The following is a 24,438-nucleotide window of genomic DNA, read 5'->3' on the forward strand; positions in this document are numbered from 1 at the left end:
ACAATTTAAGACCAACTTGTTTTACACCAAGTGTTTGCCTACTGGCTGAGATAAACATTCTTAAAAAACTTTACTGAATAATTAACGTATCTTTCATTATTTTACTTCTTAACATTTAAAATAGTTACATGAGTGGAAGCATATTTTTTTGACCACCAAAATAAACTCTTTCAGCCTAATGCTTTTAAAGTACAGTATAAAAAGTAATAGAAAAACCAGAACGGCATTATAAATGTTTTTGGTTCAAAATTTTATTTGAAATCTTATATTCCTTGCTTAGACAAAAATGTGAAGACAAAACACCAGTCATTTTTAAAATCTAACAGATATGCAGAACCTATGTTTAGATCAAAAATATTTTTTTTTTTTTTTACTGATTAACAGTATTATTTTTAAAAAATCTTCGAAAATGTAGCATAAAGGTTCAAGTCCTGGGATACTGAATTTATAATGCCAAGATACTCTGTATCATGGAATTATCACCAACAGATACTCTAACGGCCATGTAGGTGATGATTACTCAGGGAAACTGTCTTCTTTTGAAGTGACAGCTACCAAGATGGTCAGAGTAAGAAATACCACATTATACACGGAATGAATTCAATGTACAATAATCCATCCTGATGTTTCATGTAAAGCCATATGCTTTAGTTTTATCCTTAAAATGCATAGATTTCTTTAAGAAAACAAAGATGGCAAGAATCAATAACTGCAATTTATTTTCCCTTCTCCATCAAATTTAAGAAAGAATAGGAAGTTAACTACTAAAATATAGTGGAATTTTGGAGTTTTTTCAAGTGAAAGAATACAAGGCAAAATTTCATATATAATATCCATAATGTACAAAGTCAATCAGTATTTTATAAAAATGTCTGGTTCAATAAAAAAATGAGAATATCTTTCCTACCACTGGTATGGAATGTTGGCAATAAGATTGATGGGTACAGAGTTATTTTCTGCTACAGCACAAATTTAAAATTATTTCTTAATGACAGTAGTTGGCTTTTAAAAAAAATTTGAAAGAATACCTTGTAACACAAACTAGAGTCTAAATTGGTATTACTTTCTTAAAAGAATTTTGTAGTTTCGTTTTTTTAATACATCTAACTCCCACCCCCACAAGTAAAAATTTTCCCTTTTGAAACACATTGAACTTTGGATATCCTACTGAAAGGCTTTCAATTACAAATTATACATAGTATTCTTTGAAAAGCCCAAAACCCGTGGACCAAAATAAGTAGCTAAAGCTAATTTTGGACCACTGATAGTGCTCTAATACCTATTTTTGAAATATTAAGCAATGATGTAGAGAATGGCCTTGCCCATGATTTTAACCACCAGACCCCCAACAAATTCTAACAGAAATTGTCACAAGAGAGAGGCAGGAAAATGTATATGTCGTATATATTGTTCTTGGAAAGCACGTTGAAACTGCAGTGAGGTGTTTCTCCTCTGCTCTATCTGGAAGTAAACGGTAATTTATTACATCAGCTGTGCTAATTCTTGAGTGTCTGGGATCTATTTAAATATATGTCCCGACCTTATTTGTTATACTAATGTTAAAATCAAAATTAGTGCCATATGGTTAGCTTTGTTTTCTGTCCTAACTACACTCAGATTTTCAATTTGTGACAGCATAAATCAGAGGAAATATGTGCAGTCCTTCAAATGCTGGTCTGAATTTAGACTGCGGTGCAGTGTACATGTAACACGGTACAAGTTTTTATAACAATGTCTATCACTACCGAAGCCCTTATAAACTGACTGTAGGGGACTTCCATAAATTGTTTTCATTTCCCAGGTCTTCCTTAGAGTTTAACTATCATTTATTATATTGACTGAGAGCAAGTTTTTGTTAGTTTATAAAAATCTAAGTGTTACTATTGCTGATTTAAATTTCTCACAATTTTCATACAAAAAGAAGTTTTACATGACCACAAAATACCAAATATTTATTTTTATCAAGTGTCAGGATAACTTATTAAAGTTGAGATTTATCTTTTATTGCTAAAGTAGTCTAAGATATAAATCAATACTGCAAACTACTCCACTTCTTCCTATTTTGGACTTAAGAACATGGTTAAGATTTAACTAGAACTCAAGTGTCTAAAATAATCAAAAGAAGGAATACTTCGATAGTATTCCACTAATCAATAAAAAACCAAAAACCTCAATTAAATGATTATACTGACACCATGGAATGAGGAACCATGCACACAATCAAGACTAATCCAATTTCAACATTAACGAAATCAAACCATCTTGTTCTTGTAAGATCCAGAACCACAATATTTTAAAAGGTGTATTTCTAAAGTTGATTAAGGACATTACTAAGTAATTATCAATTTGTCTCAAACTTAATTTCAAGCGTAACGATCTGCAACCTTTATTATTCTTGTTTAAAAAATATTTTGTTTCTTATGACACATTTAACAATTCAGGTTGAAATCTGGGGACTGCCTCCCATAGGTAAAAAGTGTTGGTCTTTCAATTGTGTGTTTGTTCATGACTCCAAAGACTAAATGCAGTCTTGAATGTCCTGTGGCAAAGTTTACACATAAACTGTCTTTTAAATGTGATTGCTGAAAGGGGTGGGGCATGGTAAAAAAGGGTGTCTGATTCTTGGGGCACAAACAGTTTTTCTGTGGCTGGAGCTGGGTTTTCGGACAGGCCTGTGGGGCTGTCAGGCTCCAGAGGCTGGATCTTGGGCAGTGGTGGTGGCGGTGGCAGAGGTGGTGGAGAGGGAGAGTTTGTGGGAACAGGGCACACCTCAGATTCCTTATGTGCCGATTCCTCTGAAGCCTGAGACATGTGCGATTGGAAGTGACTCCAGAGTCGAAAATTAGTGCGAAAAGCTTTGTTGCACACGTGACAAATAAATGGTTTCACAGAGCACAGAAGCTCCTGGTGACGCTCCAGCTGCTTGTGCACCGTGAACATCTTCCCACACTTCTCGCAGGGCCACAGGCTGGCTTCTTTGCTAGGACCCGCTTCTTTGGGGGCTGTGCTGGCCTCGGGTGCTTCTTCTTCAGCCTCCTCCACAGGCTCCTCTTTGACTTGGATTTTCAGTTGCTTGGAAAGACTAAGGTCTTCAGGGAGACAAGAGGAATCTTCCGAGTCGAAGTTGACTTGTTCTGAAGAATCACTGAACACGTTGTCGTCTTTTGTGGTGACGACGTGGTTTACTTTATTGGGCTCAGGCTGGGATTGGGGCCTTGAAGAACCAGTCACATCACCATTGTGGTCCAAAACGGGCAAAGAAAAGTTTTCGGTGGGTGCCATGTTGTTCTGATTATGGACCTCAACCTGGTGCCGCCAGATGCTGAAAGAGGACTTGAAGGTGCGCATGCACTCGAGGCAGGTCAGCTTCTTATACTCACACTTGCTCTCGTGTTCTTGCTTCAGCTCGGGCGAGAAAAACCTGAGGCTGCAGTAAGGGCAGACGGCCGCGTTCCGGCACAGCCGCTCGTGGCTTCCTTGCTCTAGGAGAGAAGAGAGCTTAGCATTACAGAGGCGGCACTGGTAAACCTCCTTGTTTTCTACTGGACTTGCAAGAGGAGCATGCTCTTTTGGTTTAGCAACTTTATTTACTCCAAGGGGTTTTTCTCCTGGATGCATTTTTATGTGCTGCTTAAATTGAGAGAGAAAGCGGTACGCTTTTCCGCAGTAAGTACAAATGTAAGCTCCTTTGGCTCGAGATCTCAAGTTCCTCTTGATGACTTGCTGCGCTTGGGAGCTACTCTGTCCCTGAAAACCAGGCTTGCCGCGCCTTAACTTAATGATCAGAGCCTTCTTAATTTCTCTCTCTCTCACTATATCAATCAGCTTTCTTTGGAATTTTTCATCCAAAACAGCATGTGAACTAGAGGCTGGTGATGGGTTCTTCACTATGCCGTGTTGGGTCTGACAGTGTGTCCACACTTTGAAGTTGGTGTGAAACCTCTTGTGACAGATGTCACAAGCGTAGGGCTTTTCTGGGTTATGGTACATGTTAACATGACGGTGAAGACCCGCTGTTGATCTAAAGATCTTAAGGCAATGTTTGCATTTAAATTTTTTGTTTGGTCTCGTCCCCTCCAACTCACCAAATTCGTCTTTATTCAAATCAGAATCTGGAAAATCTGCATCAAGGAGAGTAGGGCTTGAGCCTTCCTCAAAATTATCTTCTGACACAGGAGACCCGTGCTCATTCACCTTTAACTTCTTAAACGGCAATCTTCGGTCCGCTTGGAACCTCCTTTTTGCTGGGAGTCTGCTCATGTCTTTTTGGTCATCTTCTGTTTTCAGAGACAGGTCTCTCGTGACCAATGAAGATGAGGCAGCTGCTGTTGCTGCCGCATCTCCCACAGTGACGCGGATGATGTCCGAGGGATCTGACAGCGGGCTACTGGGCTCAGTCTTTATGCGCACCTCAGTCACAGGGGAGGCTCCCTGCCTGTCTGTTGACTGAGAAGCACTAAAGGACCTGAGGCGATGCGGTTGTAGCACTTGAGGCCTGTCATCTAGGGCTGTTTTTTCACTACAATCTTTTAAAGATGACTTCTGAGATAAAGCACACAACACATTCCCTGGTGCATCATTGGACACCGAAGATGATCCCTGGGAAGATTTCAAATCTATGGCAGGTGAATAGACAGGAACCTGGCTATCCATGGACAATGACCGTCTGAGGAGACTCTTAACAAGTGGGCCACTCCTGTCAATGCTTTGGTTTCCAGAACCAGATCCACTGGATGGGATCACTAAGCCTAACTTTGAATAGTACAACAAGTTTCTATCTTCACCTTGACCATTTCCTTTGTTCGTTTCTTTTAATAGATAGGGAGTCTCTGATGAGCTACACAGAGACAAAACAGGTGGCCGTGGTCTCTTCAAAGCCAGCTCTAGAGCTTTTCCTTTCGGAAGCTGACCACTCACACCTGGTTTATCATCCATAGCTTCTCTGTCTTGCAGAGGCTTTGAAGGCAACACTGCATTTCTTTTCACCAAACTGATTCTATTAGGATCATCCAAAGATCCAGAATGCTCAAGAGACTTTGCATATACCACAGAACTATCTTTCGGCCAACTCTTTTCAGTTAATGACAAATTATGAAGTGGTTCAATTGGTTTTGGGACATGTGGCTTATTGGTATTGGCCTTGGCTGCAATGCTAGGAGAGGGCCGGGAAGTATGGCTTACATCGGGTTGATTTTGACTAACAGTTTTTCCTTGTGCTTCGTTTCTACTTTGACAAACAATGACACTTCTCTTTTGAGAACTGTTTTCATCATCTTCTACAAACACTTTTTTTCTATTAGGACACGTTGGAAAGGGGGCTTGAGGTGTTTTAGAAACGATGTTAGTCAGAAAGGAAATCCCAAGACTATAGCCAAGTTCTTGCACAGCAGCAAGGCTGCTCTTCTCAACAAATAGAGAGGAAGAATAAATGTAGTTTAAAACATTATCAAAAGCATCTGGCTCACAGAAGTCAAGCTGAAATACAGTTTGTGACTCATTTTCCTTATTTGTGAATAAACTCTGAAAGTATTCGCTGCTGGCAGCCAAGACGTTTTTATGAGCTCGGAACTTTTGGTCTCCAACAATCAGCAGCACATCACACAGCTGTCCTTTGAGACGCTCCTCATTCAGGGCACTTAGGAGAGAAATGGCGTGTGCGGGGTTGATGTAATGCAGTAATCCCTCCATGGCTTGAGTTTATCTAAAAGACAAAATGTAAAATTACTACAGATATTACAGTGAAAAGTTCCCCTGGCTCCTCAAAAGCAGGGAACATCAGCTGTCTTTGCATAGGTACCAATATTTAGCAGACCGTAGGCTGACAGAAGCTCTATGAATGAACAATCTTATTTAAATAATGGTGAAAATGTAAAATAAGTCTCGTGGTTTAAGTAGGTCCTCATTAAAATAGAAGAATTGCAGGAACTATAACATAGGCATTTGTATTCCATCAAAAAGGCTGCCAGAACTTGGCAGGTGGATATGGAAGCAATATTTGAAAATAAAGGTTTATTATTTAGGGTCCTTATCCATTTGATGCTTGGCACTATTCCTTACCAATTCAGAAAATAAGTATGAATTATCAAAACCCCTGAAGTCTATAGTTCTGAAAGAAAATCAGCTTTATTACTACATACACTTAAACATAATGTGAACTGTTAACAATTGGTTGCAAAGCAGGTCTTGTGAGACCCTTATTTTTTATTTTGAGACAGGGTATCTCTCTGTCACCCAGGCTGGAGTGCAGTGGCACCATGATGGCTCACTGCAGCCTCAACCTCCTGGGCTCAAGCAATCCTCCCACTCAGCCTCCTGAGTAGCTGGGACCACAAGCACATGCCACCTTGCCAGGTGATACGGTCTGGTGGTGTCCCCCTCCAAATCTCCTCTTGAATTGTAACTCCCACAATTCCCACATGTACCTCCCAGTGGGAGGTAACTGAATCATGGGGGTGGGTCTTTCTCGTGCTCTTCTCACGATAGTAAGCCTCATGAGATCTGATGATTTTATAAAGAGGAGTTCCCCTACACAAGTTCTCTCTTCCCCGCTGCCATGTGACATGTGACTTGCTCCTCCTTGCCTTCCACCATGATTATAAGGCCTCCCCAACCACGTGGAACTGTGAGTCCACTGAACCGCTTTTTCTTGTAAGTTACCCAGTCTTGGGTATGTCTTTATTAGAAGTGTGAAAATGGACTAATACAGTAAATTGATACCAGTAGAGTGGGGCACTGCTGAAAAGATACCCGAAAATGTGGAAGCAACTTTGGAACCGGGTAACAGGCAGAGGCTGGAACAGTTTAGAGGACTCAGAAGAAGACAGGAAAATGTGGGAAACTTTGGAACGCCCTAGAGACTTGCTGAATGGCTTTGACCATAATGCTGATAATGATATGGACAATGAAATCCAGGCTGAGGTGGTCTCAGATGGAGATGAGGAACTTGTTGGGAACTGAAGCAAAGGTGACTCGTTATGTTTTAGCAAAGAGACTGATGGCATTTTGCCCCTGCCCTAGAGATCTATGGAACTTTTAACTTGAGAGAGATGACTTAGGGTATCTGGCAGAAGGAATTTCTAAGCAGCAAAGCATTCAAGAGGTGACTCAGGTGCTGTTAGAGGCACTAAGTTTTATAAGGGAAGTAGAAAATAAAAGCTTGGAGAAGTTGCTGCCTGACAGTGCAATAGAAAAGAAAATCCCATTTTCTGAGGAGAAATTCAAACTGGCTGCAGGAATTTGCCTAAGTAAGGAGGAGCCGAATGTTAATCACCAAGACAATGGGGAAAATGTCTCCAGGACATGTCAGAGACCTTTGTAGCAGCCCCTCCCATCACAGGCCCAGAGGTCTAGGAGGAAAATATGGTTTTGTGGGCCAGGCCCAGGGCCCCCCTTCTGTGTGCAGCCTAGGAACTTGGTGCCCTGTGTCCCAGGTGCTCTAGCCATGGCTGAAAGGGGCCAAGGTACAGCTTGGGCCATGGCTTCAGATGATGCAAGCTCCAAGCCTTGGCAGCTTCCATGTGGTGTTAAGCCTGCAGGTATGCAGAAGTAAAGAACTGAGGTTTGGGAACCTCCGCCTAGATTTCAGAGGATGTATGAGAACACCTGTATGTCCAGGAAGAAGTCTGCTGCAGGGCTGTGTCCCCTCCATGAGGGGCAGGGCCCTCATGGAGAAACTTCTGCTAGGGCAATGCAGAAGGGAAATGTGGGGTTGAAGCCCCCACACAGAGTCCCCACTGGGGCACTGCCTAGTGGAGCTGTGAGAAGAGGGCCACCATCCTCCAGACTCCAGAATGGTAGATGCACTGACAGCTGGCACTGTGTGCCTGCAAAACCCACAGACACTCAATGCCAGCCCATAAAAGCAGCCAGGAGTGGGGGCTATACCCTGCAAAGCCACAGGGGCGGAGCTGCCTAAGACCATGGAAGCCCACCTCTTATATCAGCTTGACCTGGATGTGAGACATGGAGTCAAGGGAGATCATTTTGGAGTTTTGAGATTTGACTGCCCTGCTGGATTCTGGACTTGCATGGGGCCTGTAAGCCTCTTTGTTTTGGCCAATCTCTCCCATTTGGAACGGCTGTAGTTACCCAACACCTGTACCCCCACTGTATCTGGGAAGTAACTAACTTGTTTTTGACTTTGCAGGCTCATAGGCGGAAGGGACTTGCTTTGTCTCAGATGAGACTTTGGTCTGTGGACTTCTGAGTTAATGCTGAAATTAGTTAAGACTTTGGGGGACTGCTGGGAACGCATGATTGGTTTTGAAATGTGAAGACATGAGGTTTGGGAGGGGCCCGTGGTGGAATGATACAGTTTGGCTGTGTCCCCAGCAAAATCTCATTTTGAATTGTAGCTCCCACAAGTCCCCACATCTGGGAGGGACCCAGTGGGAAGTAACTGAATCATGGGGGCAGGTCTTTCTTATGCTGTTCTTGTGATAGTGAATAAATCTCAGGAGAGCTGATGGTTTTACAAAGAGGAGTTCCCCTGCATAAGTTCTCTCTTCCCTGCCACCATGTGAGATATGCCCTGCACTCCTTGCCTTCTGCCATGATTACACGGCCTCCCCAGTCACGTGGAACTGTGAGTCCACTGAACCTCTTTTTCTTTGTTAGTTACCCAGTCTCAGGTATGTCTTTATTAGCATTGTGAAAATGGACTAATTACACCTGGGTAATTTTATTTATTTATTTATTTTTTAGAAATGGGGCCTCACTATGTTGCTCAGGCTGGTCTCCAACTCGTGGGCTCAAGAGATCCTCCTGCTTCAGCCTCCCCAAGTGTTGGGATTACAGGCATGAACCACTGAGCTTGGCCAAGAGACCTTTAAAAATAGAAAAGAATTTGGAAAGAGAAAAATTATTTGCTAATTACTAATGAAAGTGTTTACGCCAGGCGCGGTGGCTCACGCTTGTAATCCCAGCACTTTGGGAGGCCAAAGTGGGCAGGTCACTTGAGGTCAGGAGTTCGAGACAAGCCTGGCCAACATGGTGAAATTCCATCTCTACTAAAAATACAAAAATTAGCCGAGGGTGGTGGCATGTGCCTGTAATCCCAGCTACTCAGGAGGCTGAAGCATGACAATCACTTAAGCCTGGGAAGTGGAGGTTGTAGTGAGCCAAGATTGCGCCACTGCACTCCAGCCTGGGTGACAGAGCAAGATGTCATCTCAAAAAAAAAAAAGATTAGAAGTGTTGAAGAATAAAAGAAGTTTGTTTTCTTTCTTATGCTATTTGCCTTGCAATCTCATGAATACTATTTTCTTACCAAATCACATTTTCAACAATAGCACAAAGGAAACTTTAGCCTAGTTCTAAATTTAATTAAAGAGTTTAAACTGAGATTTCACTGAAATGCTCTTCAAATCTAAACATGAGAAGAGAAGGCCTAGTGGTAGAGTGCAAGCTCTGGTGCCAGACACTTGGGTTGAGATGCCAGCTCCTTGCAGGCTGGTTGATTGTCCTTGGGTGTTTCTGTTAGCCTCTCGGTGTGGCAGGTCCCTCACCTGAGATAGGAATGACAACTGTGCCCTCCTCTTGCAGGGTTGTTGCAAAGAGTTCATCTAAAGAAAACTCAACAAACGTGCACTTAACTTTCAGAAATTGCAGGATTAATAGGCATCTAATTCAGTACCAAAGAAACAGGGCAGATTAACCCCACCATACTCTCGATGCAGACAAAGCCATTTCATGCAGAGACAATGCCTGACTCTGTGTATTTGACCCTTTATTTAGGCTTCTGTTCCTCTAACACCTCATCCTTTTCATTTTTTTTTTTTTTTTCTAGACAGGGTCTCACTCTGTTGCCCAGGCTGGAGTGCAATGACTCAATCTTGGCTCACTGCAACCTCTGCCTCCTGGGTTCAAGCGATTCTCCTGCCTCAGCCTCCTGAGTAGCTGGGATTACAGGCGTGCACCACCATGCCCAGCTAATTTTTGTATTTTTAGTATAGTTGGGGTTTCACCATATTAGCCAGGCTGGTCCCGAACTCCTGACCTCACGTGATCCGCCTGCCTCAGCCTCCCAAAGTGCTGGGATTATAGGTGTGAGCCACCGCAGCTGGCTCATCCCTTTCATTTTATAACGCCATATTTTCTTTCAAATATTGTTAAGACATTTATTTTTAAGATTACATGTATCCCAAGTAACTAAGAATATTTGTGACAGTTTTATCTTTCTCTAGAGGGCAAACTGCAGATGAACCAAACTTGACCCCAGCACATTTGTAGGTTCTCTTCTGGCCTTTGCTGGTTACCCCAGCCGCCAGGCTCTTCAGGAAGAGCCCAGAGTCTCCTAGGCTGTCAACCTGGGAGTGGCCACACATGGTATACAATTCCTTCTGACTCCCTGATAAGATGCGACTCAATTTAACCGACTGTCACAGGACTTTGCTTCTAGAGATAATGCCTTTAGCCTGTCCATAAACAACTACTTTGGTCAGACTGCACCAAGTTTCTGTCCATTCCCGCCTACCATCCTTTTGAAGTAAATGGTAAATTTTAATTCCTCTATTTTTTTTTTAAATTATTCTATTTGTGACTACTTGATAATTTTCCTTCCTTTTTCTTCTGTTAGTCATTTAAATTTTCCTTAATCCTACTATACTTTCTTTACATCTATTTGTATGAAGAAACCCTTACCATCTTTTACAGAGGTCAGCAGAAAAAGACATAAGCTTATAATGTTACACGTATTGACTCAGCTGGGTACTGAGGAGTTTTTAGCACTAATAATTTTTGACAAAGCTAGTTCAGATGTTGCCACAGGGAAAAGCTGTAACACAGAATTAAAGATACAGAATTAAAGGCTTGGATAGTCTTTGTCAAAAGAGGTTCTTAAACTCAACTTGGTGGTTTAAAACTAGCAATTAAAAAATAAATGACTAGGACAGAGTAGAAAATATCAGAATGCATCAAATGTCATATGGCTAATTATGAGCTTGAGAAACTTTTGTTTCTATTATATATATGTACATATCCACATAAGCAAGCATGGACTGGACTGAGATGTAAAATGTATTCCTTCCTGTGGATCAGTCAAAATATTTTGAGAGCCACTGTTCTAGGCTAACCAACCTCCTTGAGTCTCAGTTTACCTCGCCATAAAAAAAGGATAACACTCGCAGCTACCACATAATGCTATTGTGGGAATTAAATAAGATAATAATAGTCGCCACCATTTATATAGCACCTAACTGTACAGGAATCTACACTACAAACTGTACCAGAAACTTCTCATGTCATTCATTCATCAAAATGGGATCAGAGAAGGTGTGACGGAGGCGAGGGATGAGCCATGGAGATAAATGGAGGAAGAACATCACCACAAAGGGAGAAGCTAAGGCAACAGGAGGGCTGGAGCAGTGTGTGCTGGGAGCCATGTAAGATGACATCTGAGAGGCAATAAGAAGTAAGACTGTCTAGGGCTGGGAGACCTCCAGAAGAACTTTATTTTTTACTATGGATGAAATGGACAGCCATTGAAGATTCTGAGCAGAGGAATGACAAAGACCTGAATTACATTTCCAAAGGATTGCTCTGGCTCTGTTGTTGAGATTAGACAACAGAGGGTAGGTTAGGGGGGAAGCTGCGGGCCAGCTTGCAGTCCACTGTAATGACCCAGATGAGAGAGGATGGTGGCTGGGAGCAGGGTGGTAGCAATGGAGGTAAAGGCAGAGTCATTAGGATTTCTAGTGGACAGACTGCAGGAGAAAACAGAAGGTGTGGAGTTAAGTATTCTGCCAAAATAACTGGAAGGGCATCCTTAGGAGAGACGGGGTTTGACAGAAAAACCAGGAGTTCAGATTTTTTAAAGAATTCAGTTTTGATATCCTACATGTGAGCAGCAACCTGTTCATCAATGTACCCTTTTATGAGCCTCCATCTCTCCCTTACTGTCCTTACTTCCTTTCTTGTGCTTCCTGGGATCAGTTCCCAAATAAACATCTACCTCTGAATCCTTGTCTTGGGGTCTACTTTTGGGGGAATCCAAACTAAGACACAAACAGAACTCGAAGCACAGGTAAAGACTAACCACTTCACACTAAAACCTCCCTTCCAAGGGCTTGTCCTGGCCCTTTAGTGTGAAGACTAAACCAAGGGGAGTTTTCTACATCCCTGGACCTGAAGCAAATGGTATTCCACAGATCGTATGCATCCCGTTGCCAAAAAAGCAACACTTGTGTCCCTTTTGCTTAGAAAGGTTTCCTTCTTTATGCATTATTCAAAGTATCATGATCCCTATTTCTGCTCTAAGTCACTGCTTCAAATTTCTTGGATCACAGACTTCTATCTTCTTTGGATGAAAACATCTATGAACTAGGGGACAATAATAAAGTCATTCAAAGTTAAGTTGTAAGAGAAATACTCACTGTCCCTGAAAATTATTGGGGATTTAAATTTTAACTTTCCTATAACCTCCATTTAGATCCATCACACCTGCCTGAAAAGTGCCTCGAGATGTCCAAATTCCTGATACACAAGCGCAGAATAACTTTATAGAGTATTTATTTTCCATTCCATTCAGTAGAACAGTAACTAGGTACTTAATAACAGCTAAAATTTGGGTGTTTATTCTGTCACATACACAAAAATAAAAAAGTTATTTTTATGTATTAACTCAATATTTACATCAACCATAGGAGGTAGGTACTATTATTATCCCCATTTTACAGATGAGAAAACTGAGGCACAGAAGGTCAAGTAACATGTTCAACTTCATAGAGATAAGTAGCAGAGCAGGATTCACATCAGCTGGCTTGGATCCAGAGGCTAAGCTCTTAACCCCTACACGACACTGCCTCTAGTTTCCTCTTCCAATTCTCGTATCATCTTCTGAACTAGACAGTGTCATCAATCCTTTTTACAAATGAGAAAACTGAGACATTGAGAAGTCAAGTCATTTGCCTAAGGTCACCCAGACAGTTATAGACTTATGGCTAGCATCTGTCTAGTGTGTGCTAGAACCCTTCTAGACATGGAAGATATCAATTTAACAAGTATGGCCCTGCCTCATGGAGCTTAAGGTCTTGCACAGGAAGAGGACAGGTCAATTCATCAGCCTAGTCCAGTATGCTGAGCAGCAGACAGGATGCTTGCAGAGGTAGAGACGCAGTATGGATGACAGGCATCAGAGCCAGGTGAGATGGAGGCCAGGAAGGGCATTCTACGAAGAAAGTTTTATAGGGAATGCCAGGAAGAGATAGGAAGGATGAAGGACATTTCAAGGGACGAGTATTTATTTTCCATTCCTTTCAGTAGAACAGTAACTAGGTACTTAATAACAGCTATAATTTGTGTGCTTATTCTGCCACACACACAAAAGTAAACACTTTTAATGTATTAACTCAATATTGACATCAACCCTAGGAGTTAGGTACTATTATTATCTCCATTCTACAGATGAGAAAACTGAGGCACAGAAGGTTAAGTAACATGCTCAATGTCAGACAGATAATAAGTAGCAGGGCGGGATTCACATCAGCTGGCTGGGCTGCAGTACATGCAACACTACAGAGACAAGACAGAGCAGGAGGAATCCAAGGGAACCACAGGTGGCTTTGTCTGGTGAAAGCTAAAGGTACACATAGGGGAGGAAATGCCCATGAGGCTGGAGGAAGATGGAGGCATGAGCGCCTTGGGGGCTAAAAATATGTCATCTGAGGATCTTGCACAGGAAAGCAACATTGTCCATTCTCCCCAGTACCCCAGGATCTAGAGACTCTAGATGTCTAGATAGGAGAGAGGGGTAGCTGGGAGATGCAAATCCCTCACCTTCACATTAAGGCCCTTGCTTTTTTTACATTTTAATTCAATTATTAAGCTTTGAAAACAATGTACCCTTTCCTAGTCTGGCTGCAAACAGACAATTAACATATTGAATTTTTGTGTTTTAATGACGGTCAGTATATTTGAGTTTAACAATCACCTAAAAATATAAAATGTTCCATCCATCAAGAATGTAAGTAAAAAGGGGGAAAATCATAACTGCTGACGATCACGAGATAATCCAGCAAGACTGTTTGTGGCTGGTGGCTGTGTAGACCGAATCCTCAAAAACTTTTGATTTCTCTGCTCTTCTGCTGTCAGATAAAGCGAGCTTTGTTGCCGGGTGTACTTTCTCCTCAGTGTATTTTTCAGATCTAGACCGATAAGTTTGCTGGCACATCACTCCAAATTTCCATGCAGGTTTTCATTATGAGTAATCAGGGCCTCCGACTTACAGAAGCAGTGCATCTTACACACAAACACGCACTGCTGCCACCACCGTCTACACCCCTCCTTTCCACGGCTCATCTCCACCTGACTCATCACGGCAGAACTTCTGCCACTTCAGTCATGGCGGAAAAACCTTGGAGCTCTTAAAAGACCAGCGGGTGAAATTTGGAGAAAAGGTCTATTTACGAGCAACAGAAAAAACTAAGAGGAAAACCCCCCAGGAAAACCAGTTTCTGAAATAGGGCCGGCTTGCTTACCACTTTGATTCTCGCACACAAATGACTTCCCAAAGCCTGCCTGGATTGTTTCTACTTCATGTCTTCTGAAATTTCAAAATGAGAGAATCTTTATGGTTAACAATTCACAGAGGACCTTACAGTTCCATGGAAAAGCCTTTCAAATCAGTCTACTTGTCTCAGATCCTGGCTCTGCCACCTATTAGGCATGTAACCTTCTAAAGATGACTCAACCTTTCTGACTAGTTTCCTTACCTGTTAAACATGGCTAACACTACCCACCACATAGGATTTTTATGAAGGACAGAAGAGGCAACATGTTTGAAAGCCCCAGTACGTTCAGCACTTCCCATGTGGCACATGCACATCTTCCTTCCTTCTCCTCTTCCCCTCACAGATGCTTGTGTGGGCCTGCTACCCCAAACACATCACAAGAGGTGCTGGTGATGGGGAGATGAGTAACTGGCCTGCTTCTTGTTCTCCTGTAGCTCACATTTCCATGGTAGGACAGACAATAATTAATAAAGGATGTGAAGAATGCTATGGGGATACTGATTCCAGGAAGCAATTAATTTGGCCAGGGTGTAGGAGGGTGGATGAGTGAATAGTGGGAACTATTCACTGTTAACTATGAGTGAATAGTCCTAAGGAAGGCTTGGGACTCATCACTCCTTTGACAATTATAATACAAGCTGAATATCTGTAGTCCAAAAACCCAAAACTACTTTCTGAGCAATGACATGATGCACAAAGGAAAGGCTCATTAGAGCATTTTGGACTTTTGGATTAGGGATGCTGAACCACTGAGTATAATGCGAATATTTCAAAATCCCAAACAACCTGAAATCTGAAACACTTCTGGTCCCAAGCATTTCAGATAAGGGACAGTCAACCTGTAATACTAAAGGTTCCATTCTTTACATTTCTACTATAGGCACTTTTCAGAAATGCTCATCTGGCCTTGCTGGGGCTTAAAACCTTCCAAGGGCTTGCCCTGACCTCAACTTCCAATTCCCTGGAATGGCTACAAAACCCTTCAGAACTGGATTCCAGAAGATTATTTCATACCATCACTTCAAATTCCTCAGGTAATAAATGCTAAGGAGGTGGGGGACTCATATCTCACATCTTTTTTTTTTGTTTTGTTTTGAAGAGTCTCACTCTGTCACCCAGGCTGGAGTGCAGTGGCACGATCGTGGCTCACTGCAACCTCCACCTCCTGGGTTCAAGCAATTCTCCTGTCTCAGCCTCCTGACTAGCTGGGACTACAGGTGCCAGCCACCAGGACTGGCTAATTTTTGTATTTTTAGTAGAAACGGGGTTTCACCATATTGGTCAGGCTGGTCTCGAACTCCTGACCTCAGGCGATCTGCCCACCTCGGTCCCCAAAGTGCTGGGATTACAGGCCAGCCACCTGTAAGATATGAGCCACCACGCCCGGCCTCATATCTTAACATAAATTAATTCAATGCAAATACTTTCCTCTTTATAGAGTGTTAAATCAGTTGTATGGAATTAAGATTTTTGAGGGAGAGGGAACGTAGGCAATTTCAAATATAGAGTATTCTAGTGAGAAGTAGAAGAAAGCAAAGCACGAGTTGGCACTCAGAAGGGTACCGGGGGTGAGTCAGGGGTTGAGAAAGAGAGATGGAAAGGGATCAAAATAATCTCACCTACTTGGACTAGTGTCATACCTAAGGTACATTATAAATTAAGTTGGCTCCCAGACTAGCCACAAAACTGCTACTACCAGTTCTACAGGAAAATGGCTCTTTACATCCAGCATCAACCTAGATTTCAACTCTGGGAACATGGGTCCTTTGGAATGTTGGGGATTGCTTCTATAGTCCTAACCATGATACTAGAAAAAAGAGGGAATGCATGTAACACAAGGCAAACACCTAGTTAAAAAAACAAAGCATCTACATTTGACTTTGGAACATAAACACACACACACAGACTGCTTATCCCCAAACCCTCATCTCAGGATTTAGCCGTAACACCTACCATTGGATTTTACTATTCGATGGTGATAGGAAGTTGCCTCTGAGTTTCGGTCTTATCATCACTCACTTGGTGACAATGCAAATATCCTCAGATTTCAAACCTAGACTAGCTTATCCAATCCTTCAAGAGTCATCATGTTACTATCTTGTATTCCATTTCACCACACTTTCAGTCTCTAACAAGGGGGTTTGATTTTGGTTTGATGGTTGTTCTCAGCCACATTCAGGAGAATGATCCTACTCCAACATAGCTCAAGCTCCTTTGCACCTTAGCAGAGCAGACTCTGGTCACAGCCTTTGCTGTTTTCTTCCAGCCACTACACAGCCATTCCACCTCCTGTTAACAGCCCCATGATTTTGCTATAGAAGAACTGCTCTTGTCCACCTGTGTGCTACAGCCTGATGTGCTCCTCTCCCCTACCTCTGGGCTAACCATACAACCAAAGCCAAACCAATCAGAAACTTTGTCCTTGGAATACGAATCCTGAGAAGAATGATAAAAGCAATAAATAAATGAAGCTGACTTATCTCAGCGGACGCCTGAAAATGCAACCTTGCTAGTGCCTGCTACATAGATTCCTGGAGTTAGCTTGGTTTTTGTCCTTCTTCCTGGCCCAGTGTTTTAGCTTTTCTTTTAAGTCCAAGAGCAACCCTGTGTCTTTACAATAAACTACTTTTTCCATTCAAGCCAGACAGTTTCTGTTCTTGTTATTAAAGAACCCTAATATATTTCCATGTGGTATTCACTGTTCCTGTCACGCCTTCCAAACCCATCCTAATACAGCTTCTAGACTGAGCTTCTTAGAACAAAGCTTTGATCGTTCACCCAACATACACATTAAATATTCCTATTATTAATTCAACTTATTTATTGAATTCCAATTCTGTACAAGGCATGGTTAGATTTATCTGAAATATAGGGGTGCACCAAACAGACAAGACCCCCACTTTCTAGTGAGATAAATCAGATGCTAAGGAAACAAATAAAAAAGATAACCTCAGATTCTGCTAAGTGTTATGGTGGAAATAAATAATGTGCTATTGCTGGATGCAGTGCCTAGAAAGGATGGTCAGAAAATACCTTGATGGAATATTTCAGCTGAGACCTAAGATCTGAATGAAGAGAACCAGCTTTGATCCTGTTTAAAAATCATAAAAACAATTGTTCTCCATTAGGCTAAAATTTTTAAAACAATGACTAAAGTGCTCTAAAAATCTGGTTTCAAATGACTTTTAAAATTTTCTTAGCCAGGCGTGGTGGCTCATGCCTGTAATCCTAGCACTTTGGGAAGCCAAGGCGGGTGAATCACCTGAGGTCAAGAGTTCGAGACCAGCCTGGCCAACATGGTCATACCCTGTTTCTACTAAAAATATGAAAATTAGCCGGGTGTGGTGACGGATGCCTGTAATCCCAGCTACTCCAGAGGCTGAGGCAGGAGAATCGCTTGAACCTGGGAGGTGAAGGATGCAGTGAGCTGAGATCGTGCCACTGCACTCCAGTCACCACTGGGTGACAGCTGAGCCAGAGCGAAACTCCGTCTCAAAAAAAAAAAAAAAAAAAAAAAAAAAAAATTTTTTTTCTTTCCCTTAGTTATTCCCTAGTGATCCCTTCCTGCTCCAGATACTCTGTCTCTAAGACCTAACCTGCACATCTGACTTCTTCCACTCCCCAATCTGGAAAGTCCTAGAACTCACCTAAACCCCTCCTCAGCACACTACTCAGAACATTAATCACCTTTCAAAGCTCAGGTCAAGTTCCAGCTACTCCATAAAATCTTCCATTATGGGTTGAATTGTGTCCCCACTCTTCCCTCCCAAATTTATATGATAAAGACTTAGCCTCCAGTACCTGGAGAATGTAATCGTACTTGGAGACATGGTCTCTAAGAGGTAATTAAGTTAAAATGAGGGCTTTAGGGTGACCCCTAAACTGATGTAACTGGTGTTCTTACAGGAGAGGAAGATTAGCACAGAGACATGAACAGAGGAAGGACCAAGTAGGGACAAGAAGATGCCACCTATAAGCCAAAGAGAAGCCTCAGAAGAAGCCAACCTGCTGACACCTTGTTCTTGGACTTCTAGCTTCCAGAACTGTGGGAAAAGAAATCTGTTAAGTCATCCAGTCTGCAGTACTTTGTTATAGCAGCCCAAGCAAATGAATATACCTTCCTTGACTACTTCATTTTATAATGTGCAAATACCTCAACTTCAGCACCATTTACATGTTTATTCACAGCCTTTATTGTTAGTCATTTGTGTCTCCCCAAGAGGACTGAAAGCTATTTAAAGACTGATAATCTATTTAATATCTTTTGGCATTCTTATCAATGCTCAACATGTTATCTTCCACAACAATAAAGATTTGACTTTTCTGTACTCTTCACTCCAATTAAATGCAGGACTGAAAATTATGGCTGTTAGTTGTTTTGCTGAAGTAAAGCGTATTACATCACTGCCCTGCTTTAGAGTACTCTACTGATTTTTCTATTCCTAAAGAAAATCCAAACTATAGACTGGCATACAAGACTTTTCACACTCTGGTTACAATTTATCTCTCCACCCTTATTGGACACTCCTTACCATCCACTCTACAAACTTGCATATCCAGCTTCTGCCACCCAAAATCTCTCTCTTCCCTCTCCTTTACTTGGCTAACTTCTATCGAGAGATCCAGTTGAAATGTCACCGACTCTACAAAGCTTTTGTAATTTACCCCTAGCCAGCAGCTCAGTCATCTAAACTACCACAATACTTCATCTCTCTGTAATAACACCACAACTTCTTCAACTGATCTGCTTTTACACGTGTCTCCCTCAAGGGACTCCCTAAAGAAAGAACCCTTGTTTGCATGCACGTATCCCTGATGCCCAACACAAGGCCTGGCAAGCTAGGTACAGGGCAAAGAGAGAAATCATCAAACTTGAGGCTCAAGACCTGGACTGGCTCACCTTTATTTCTCCAGCATCCGTTACAGAGCCCCAACACGTGGCAGTATTCTTTGCTTTTTCTATTAGACCTTGTGACTTTCATCACTACTGGACGATGATTCCCAAATCTGTATCTCTGTTTAGACTCTTGAGGCTCCAGCCTCTCAGGTACCTACTGAACGGTTCCATCACAGTATAACCTAAGGTCCAGCATGGTACTTAAACTCCACACCTCTCGTCCCTGCTCCCACGTTTGTCCTCACATATTCCCGATTTACTTTGGTGTGTTGCCAGCCCCTAAAATTTCTTCTCTTTCCCTTATAGCCTATCACTGTGACCTGGTCAAACCTAACTCTTAAACCTAGCTTATAATCTGCTCTACTTCCATTGGCTTTGGGGACAACTAAAATTGTCCCTTCGGCTGGGCGCAGTGGCTCATGCCTGTAACCCCAGCACTTTGGGAGGTCAAGTGGGGTGGATCATGAGGTCAGAAGATCTCAAGACCATCCTGCTCAACAGGATGAAACCCCGTCTCTACTAAAAAAAAAAAAAAAAAAATTAGCTGGGCGATGTGGCGGACGCCTGTAATCCCAGCTACTCAGGAGGCTGAGGCAGGAGAATCGCTTGAACCCGGAGGCGGAGGTTGCAGTGAGCCAAGATCACGCCATTGTACTCCAGCCTGGGGCAACAAGAGTGAAACTCCGTCAAAAAAAAAAAAAGAAAAGAAAAGAAAAAATTGTCTCTTTAATTATCTCATTTCCATCCAGAGACCTTCTTAATAACTTAACCCCAATTTTGTTATTTACAATTTTTCCTTCAGAGTGTACACATCTAATATTCAACAGTGTAAGTTCCTCGAGGGCAGGGGTTATGTCTTCTTCAACTTCTATTTCAACAGAATGAAGCACATTATACTTTCAATCACTAGCGTTAAAAAGGAAAAATAAACAAAAAGTTACTTTTAAGTAAACCAGCACTTCAAATTTTGACTTTCTTTTTAACATCAATATTTAGGGGTGCTTAAATTTAAACTTAATGACTACCAGCCCTTAAAGATCACGATTTACTCCAAGTACACGAGGAAAGCTTTAAAAGATAATTTTCCATGAGAAATCTTTCTAAAATGGATTAACCCACTTTCTTGTCTTCTTAAACAAGGTATGAGGACCATAATGTAAGCTGCTTAATTGAGGACTCAGGGTCATCGTGTGAACAATCGCCGGACTATTTTGTAATACACGCGTGCCCTCGGAGGCTCGGTGCCAGGGCTGTGAGCGCTTGCACGAAAGGAAAAACCCCAGGCCGTGTGAAGTCTGACTTTCCCCATCCTCTCGGTCAGGCAATCCCACCGGGACACCTGTCTAAAAACACCCCGCCTCCGAACGCGCGCTCTTGCGGAATGCTTCTGCACCGCAGAGCCCTCGTGGCTGGGACCGCATAGCAACCGGGGGCAGATTGCGAGCCCCCAGCGGTGTGCTAGGATGGAAAAGCAGGAGCCGCTGACGATGGACTACGGGGCGTGTTCCCGAAAAGCCGGGAAGAGATGTGGCGGGGCTGCCGCGGGCGTCTCTAAAGCCGGCACGGGTGGCGTCTTGACTCCCTGCCCCTCCAGCCGCAGACCTCGGGCAGGGGGAAGGGGGCTCCTCCAGCGGGGAGACGGTCGCCGACCGAACAGCAGAGCTCCTGGCCAGCGGAGGGTGCTATGCTCTGCGGGACCGCCGGGAAGTCCCAGACAAGGTCTGCAGGGGCTCTGGAGGGAAAGAAACGCGCTGCGACGTCCAGGCGTCCTCGGGAGGGGCCGGGGGCGGGGAGGGAGCGTCCGGCGGGCACCGAGCGGTCACGCTCCGGCCACCGGGCCGAGGACGGGGCGGCGGGGCTGGGTCCCGGACCGTGAAGGGAGCGGCGGGTCGCGGCAGGTGCGGGGTACCCAAGGCCGCCGGCCAGCTTCCGCGCGCATCCCGCGGCCCGGGCCGCCGGCCCCCAACCCCTGCCTGGAACGGGAGAACGCGCCCTTCTCCACGAGGCGTTTCAACCGCTCCGCGCGAGGGACGCGCGCCTGGGCCAGGCGTTTCCTCTACCCCAGGGGCAGCTCGGCCAGGGTGAGGAGTGGAGCCCGTGAGGGAATGGAGCATGCGCATTCGCGAGGGCGAGGCCAACTGCTGGCAGGGAGCGTGCGCAGTGTGAAGGTACAATCGGCTACGTGGGAACCCGGGGCATGCTCGGTGAGCGCCCAGGCCCCGCGCACGCGCAGAAACGCTCGGAGCCCACAACCCGCTGGTGGAGAAAAAAGAGGAGAGAAATCACCTCAGAGTTACGTCAGGAAAGGCAGCGTTTTGCGGGGAGGCTGTAGCCTCCTAGGGGGCCCCGCAGTTCTCCTAGAGCTAGGGGCGTGACAGTTACTCACCGGTCTTCAGTCTCGAGGCAGACGCCGGGCCCCTTTCCGCTCACACTCGGCTCGCGCGCGCCGCAGCCGCCGCTGCCGCTGTGATTCCATCCATCTTGAATTTGACGTCATCCCACACCAGGGATGAGGTCATCGCAGGCATCGCTCGTCACGTGCGTGGCACTCTGATTGGGCGCCGGGCGCTGGAGGGCGGGGCGAGGGGGGGCTCGCGGCGCAGGGGGACGGGGGAGGGCGGGCCTGCCGGGAGCCGCGCGCCGAACGGACGCCGCCGCGCTGCAAGCCCGCGCCCTCGGTCCCTGAGGGGAGCCTGCGGCGGCCCTTAGGGGAGGCGGCCGGGCGGGGGGCCGCGGCGAGGAGGCCGAGCGCCCCGGCCAGGTGGAGTCCGTCGCGACGAGGAGCGCGCCGATTCTCAGGGGACTTTGCCGCCTGCCGGAGGCGCCCTTGCCGCGGGGTCGCCCCGGGTCATTCGGCCGCGGTCCTGCCCAGCTGGGCCGCCAGTAGTCCCCGCTTCCGGTGCGGCGGGATGCGTGGCGCGGCCGCTTAGTCCCTCGGAGGGGAGGACGCGCCCCCGTGCACCGGTGGACGGCGGGCGACTCCCCGAGCCGACGACCCCGACAGCGACGGGAGCGACGCGCGGCTTTCTGACCGGCGCGGGCGGCGAGCGGGGCGCTGCGGTCCTCGGGTCGGCGGCAGACGCTCCCGGCCCGCGAGGGAAGCCCGCGGGAGACGGCTCCGGTCGATAGTCTCTGAGAGCGCTTCCATTTCCTCCTCCCGACGCAACCTGGCCACCTGGCCCCTGGGCGGGGACCCGCGGCCGCGGCCAGGGCTTCCGGGCTCGTTCGCCGCGCAGATGGGGGTCGGTCCGAGGGTGACTCCTGTGGGCCGGCCCTGACCCCCGCCGGGGCGTCCACAGCGGCCCGCAGGCAGCCGGAGACTTTGCATAGTGCCCCGCTCATTGGAGGGCTGTGATCTTTTTTTTGCAGAAATATTACAACTCCACTGATGAGAAAACTCACTTCGCTTTCAGTCAAAACCAGAAATTAGATAACAGAAATGCCACATTGTCAGCACCGACCGGGAGGAAAGCCTCGCTGGCGGAGACCGCTCAACAGAGCTCTCCGCGTGTTCTCCCAGCCCGGGTCGCAGGTGGAGGGGGAGTGCCTCCTGCAGGGACGGTTCTCCCTCAGACACTCAAACTCCGGGATGTAAAACCCCTGTTAATAATTGTCAAGGGTCTGTTAATTTCCAAATACAGTTTTTGAAAGTTGTATGCACTAGGTAAAATAATTTATGTAATGTTTGGAATTATGTGAAAGACAGACATTAGATTGATGCAAATTAAAAACTTGTTCCCAAATTAACAGCTCTGTTGTCGATTGTTATTAGTTTGACTAATTTTAAGAGGACTCTTAGTCGTACATAAAGAATCTTGCAGCTAAAAATTTTCTCCTACAACTTAAACTTAAAAAATTTTTTTTTGTTTTTTTTTGTTTTTCTTGCGAGATGGAGTCTCTGTCACCCCCAGGCTGGCGTGCAGTGGCATGATCTCAGCTCACTGCAGCCTCCACTCCCTGGCCCAAGCCATCCTGCCGTCTCCGCCTCCGCAGTAGCTGACTATAGGTGCATCCATCACACCTAGCTAATTTTTGTGTTTTTGGTGGAGTTGGGGTTTCACCATGTTCCTCAGGCTGGTTTCAAGCAATCCACCCTCCTCAGCCTCCCAATGTGCTTGGATTACAGGCATGAGCCACCATGCCCAGCCTAAAGAGTGTATTTTCAACTGTATGGTGGAAAAGCACAAAGTGACTCTGTTCTGAAGGTAGAGGGCAACAGTGATTATAAGTCTTCAAAGAACCTTGAGTTTTAGGGTCCCCTGTGATTAGGCTGGGGGAGCGTGTGCTGTTATCCTAGTTTTATAGGTGAGAAAACTAGTACTCGCTTTACCACATGCTGGAAGCAGCCTCCCTTGAGCGATCCCTTTCTAGCCACCTGCTTAGCTGTTTTTTGTTTTTTGTTTTTTCAACCGTCCTCAGGACGATACACATTGGTGTCTCTGCTTTGAGCTATATGATCAGGCTTTTGGCCTCACCATTTCACTGGAATTGACCTAACTGCCAAATCTGGCAGAAACCGTTGCATCTTTCAGTTGCTCTCTTTGATTTGTGACACGCTTCCAATTGCTTCAGCAGTGATTGCTTCAGTTACGCCTCATTCCCTGGATTTCCCACCTCTTGGCTGACTGCTGCTCCTGGGCCGGCTGTGTTGGCCCTTCTGCCCCTGCCCATGCTTGCGCTGGGTTTCTTGGCACACACACCCTATGCAGTCTCATCCATGCCTGGAACATATGCCCAGTTGCTGGAGCCAGGAATGTGGGCACCATGGTGGGCTCCTCCCTCACTTCCAGTATTGGGTCTATCCCCAAGTCCTGTCCGTCCAACCTCCTGAATGTTTCACTGGTAAGGTAACCACTTAACTGCCCTCCCAGCCTCCAGGTTTCCGCCTTTAATCCACCCTCACATTTCAGCCAAAGCGATTTTTCTGAACAGCAAAAGGGATCATGCCACGCCCTTGCTTAGGGTTTAATGGCTCTCCATTGCCTAGGTGAGAGTTCAAACCACAACGCACAAGTGCCTGAGGACTTGGCCCAG

General features: G+C 44.9%; 1 protein-coding gene across 2 annotated transcripts; it reads right to left on the minus strand.

Annotated features, from left to right (window-relative positions):
* Nucleotides 1-1,136: 1,136 nt before the first annotated feature.
* ZBTB21 (zinc finger and BTB domain containing 21) lies at nt 1,137-21,922 on the minus strand. 2 transcript variants are annotated; one of them, XM_054468798.2, is made up of 3 exons: nt 21,791-21,922; nt 4,086-5,701; nt 1,137-3,482 (listed from the first exon to the last, which is right to left on the minus strand). In XM_054468798.2, the coding sequence occupies exons 2-3, from the start codon at nt 5,686-5,688 to the stop codon at nt 2,488-2,490; spliced, it is 2,598 nt and encodes an 865-aa protein (XP_054324773.2). In that variant the 5' UTR covers nt 5,689-5,701; nt 21,791-21,922; the 3' UTR covers nt 1,137-2,487. The 2 variants fall into 2 exon arrangements, with proteins under 2 accessions (XP_054324773.2, XP_054324772.2); XM_054468797.2 differs by having other exon boundaries at nt 1,137-5,701.
* Nucleotides 21,923-24,438: the final 2,516 nt, after the last annotated feature.

This window comes from Pongo pygmaeus, chromosome 22 (genome assembly GCF_028885625.2).
Source record: "Pongo pygmaeus isolate AG05252 chromosome 22, NHGRI_mPonPyg2-v2.0_pri, whole genome shotgun sequence".
Lineage (NCBI taxonomy): Eukaryota > Metazoa > Chordata > Mammalia > Primates > Hominidae > Pongo > Pongo pygmaeus.

Bases quoted from the DNA above. Each gene is read 5' to 3' on its own strand.
- ZBTB21 (XM_054468797.2), bottom strand. From the start codon at position 5,688: ATGGAGGGATTACTGCATTACATCAACCCCGCACACGCCATTTCTCTC.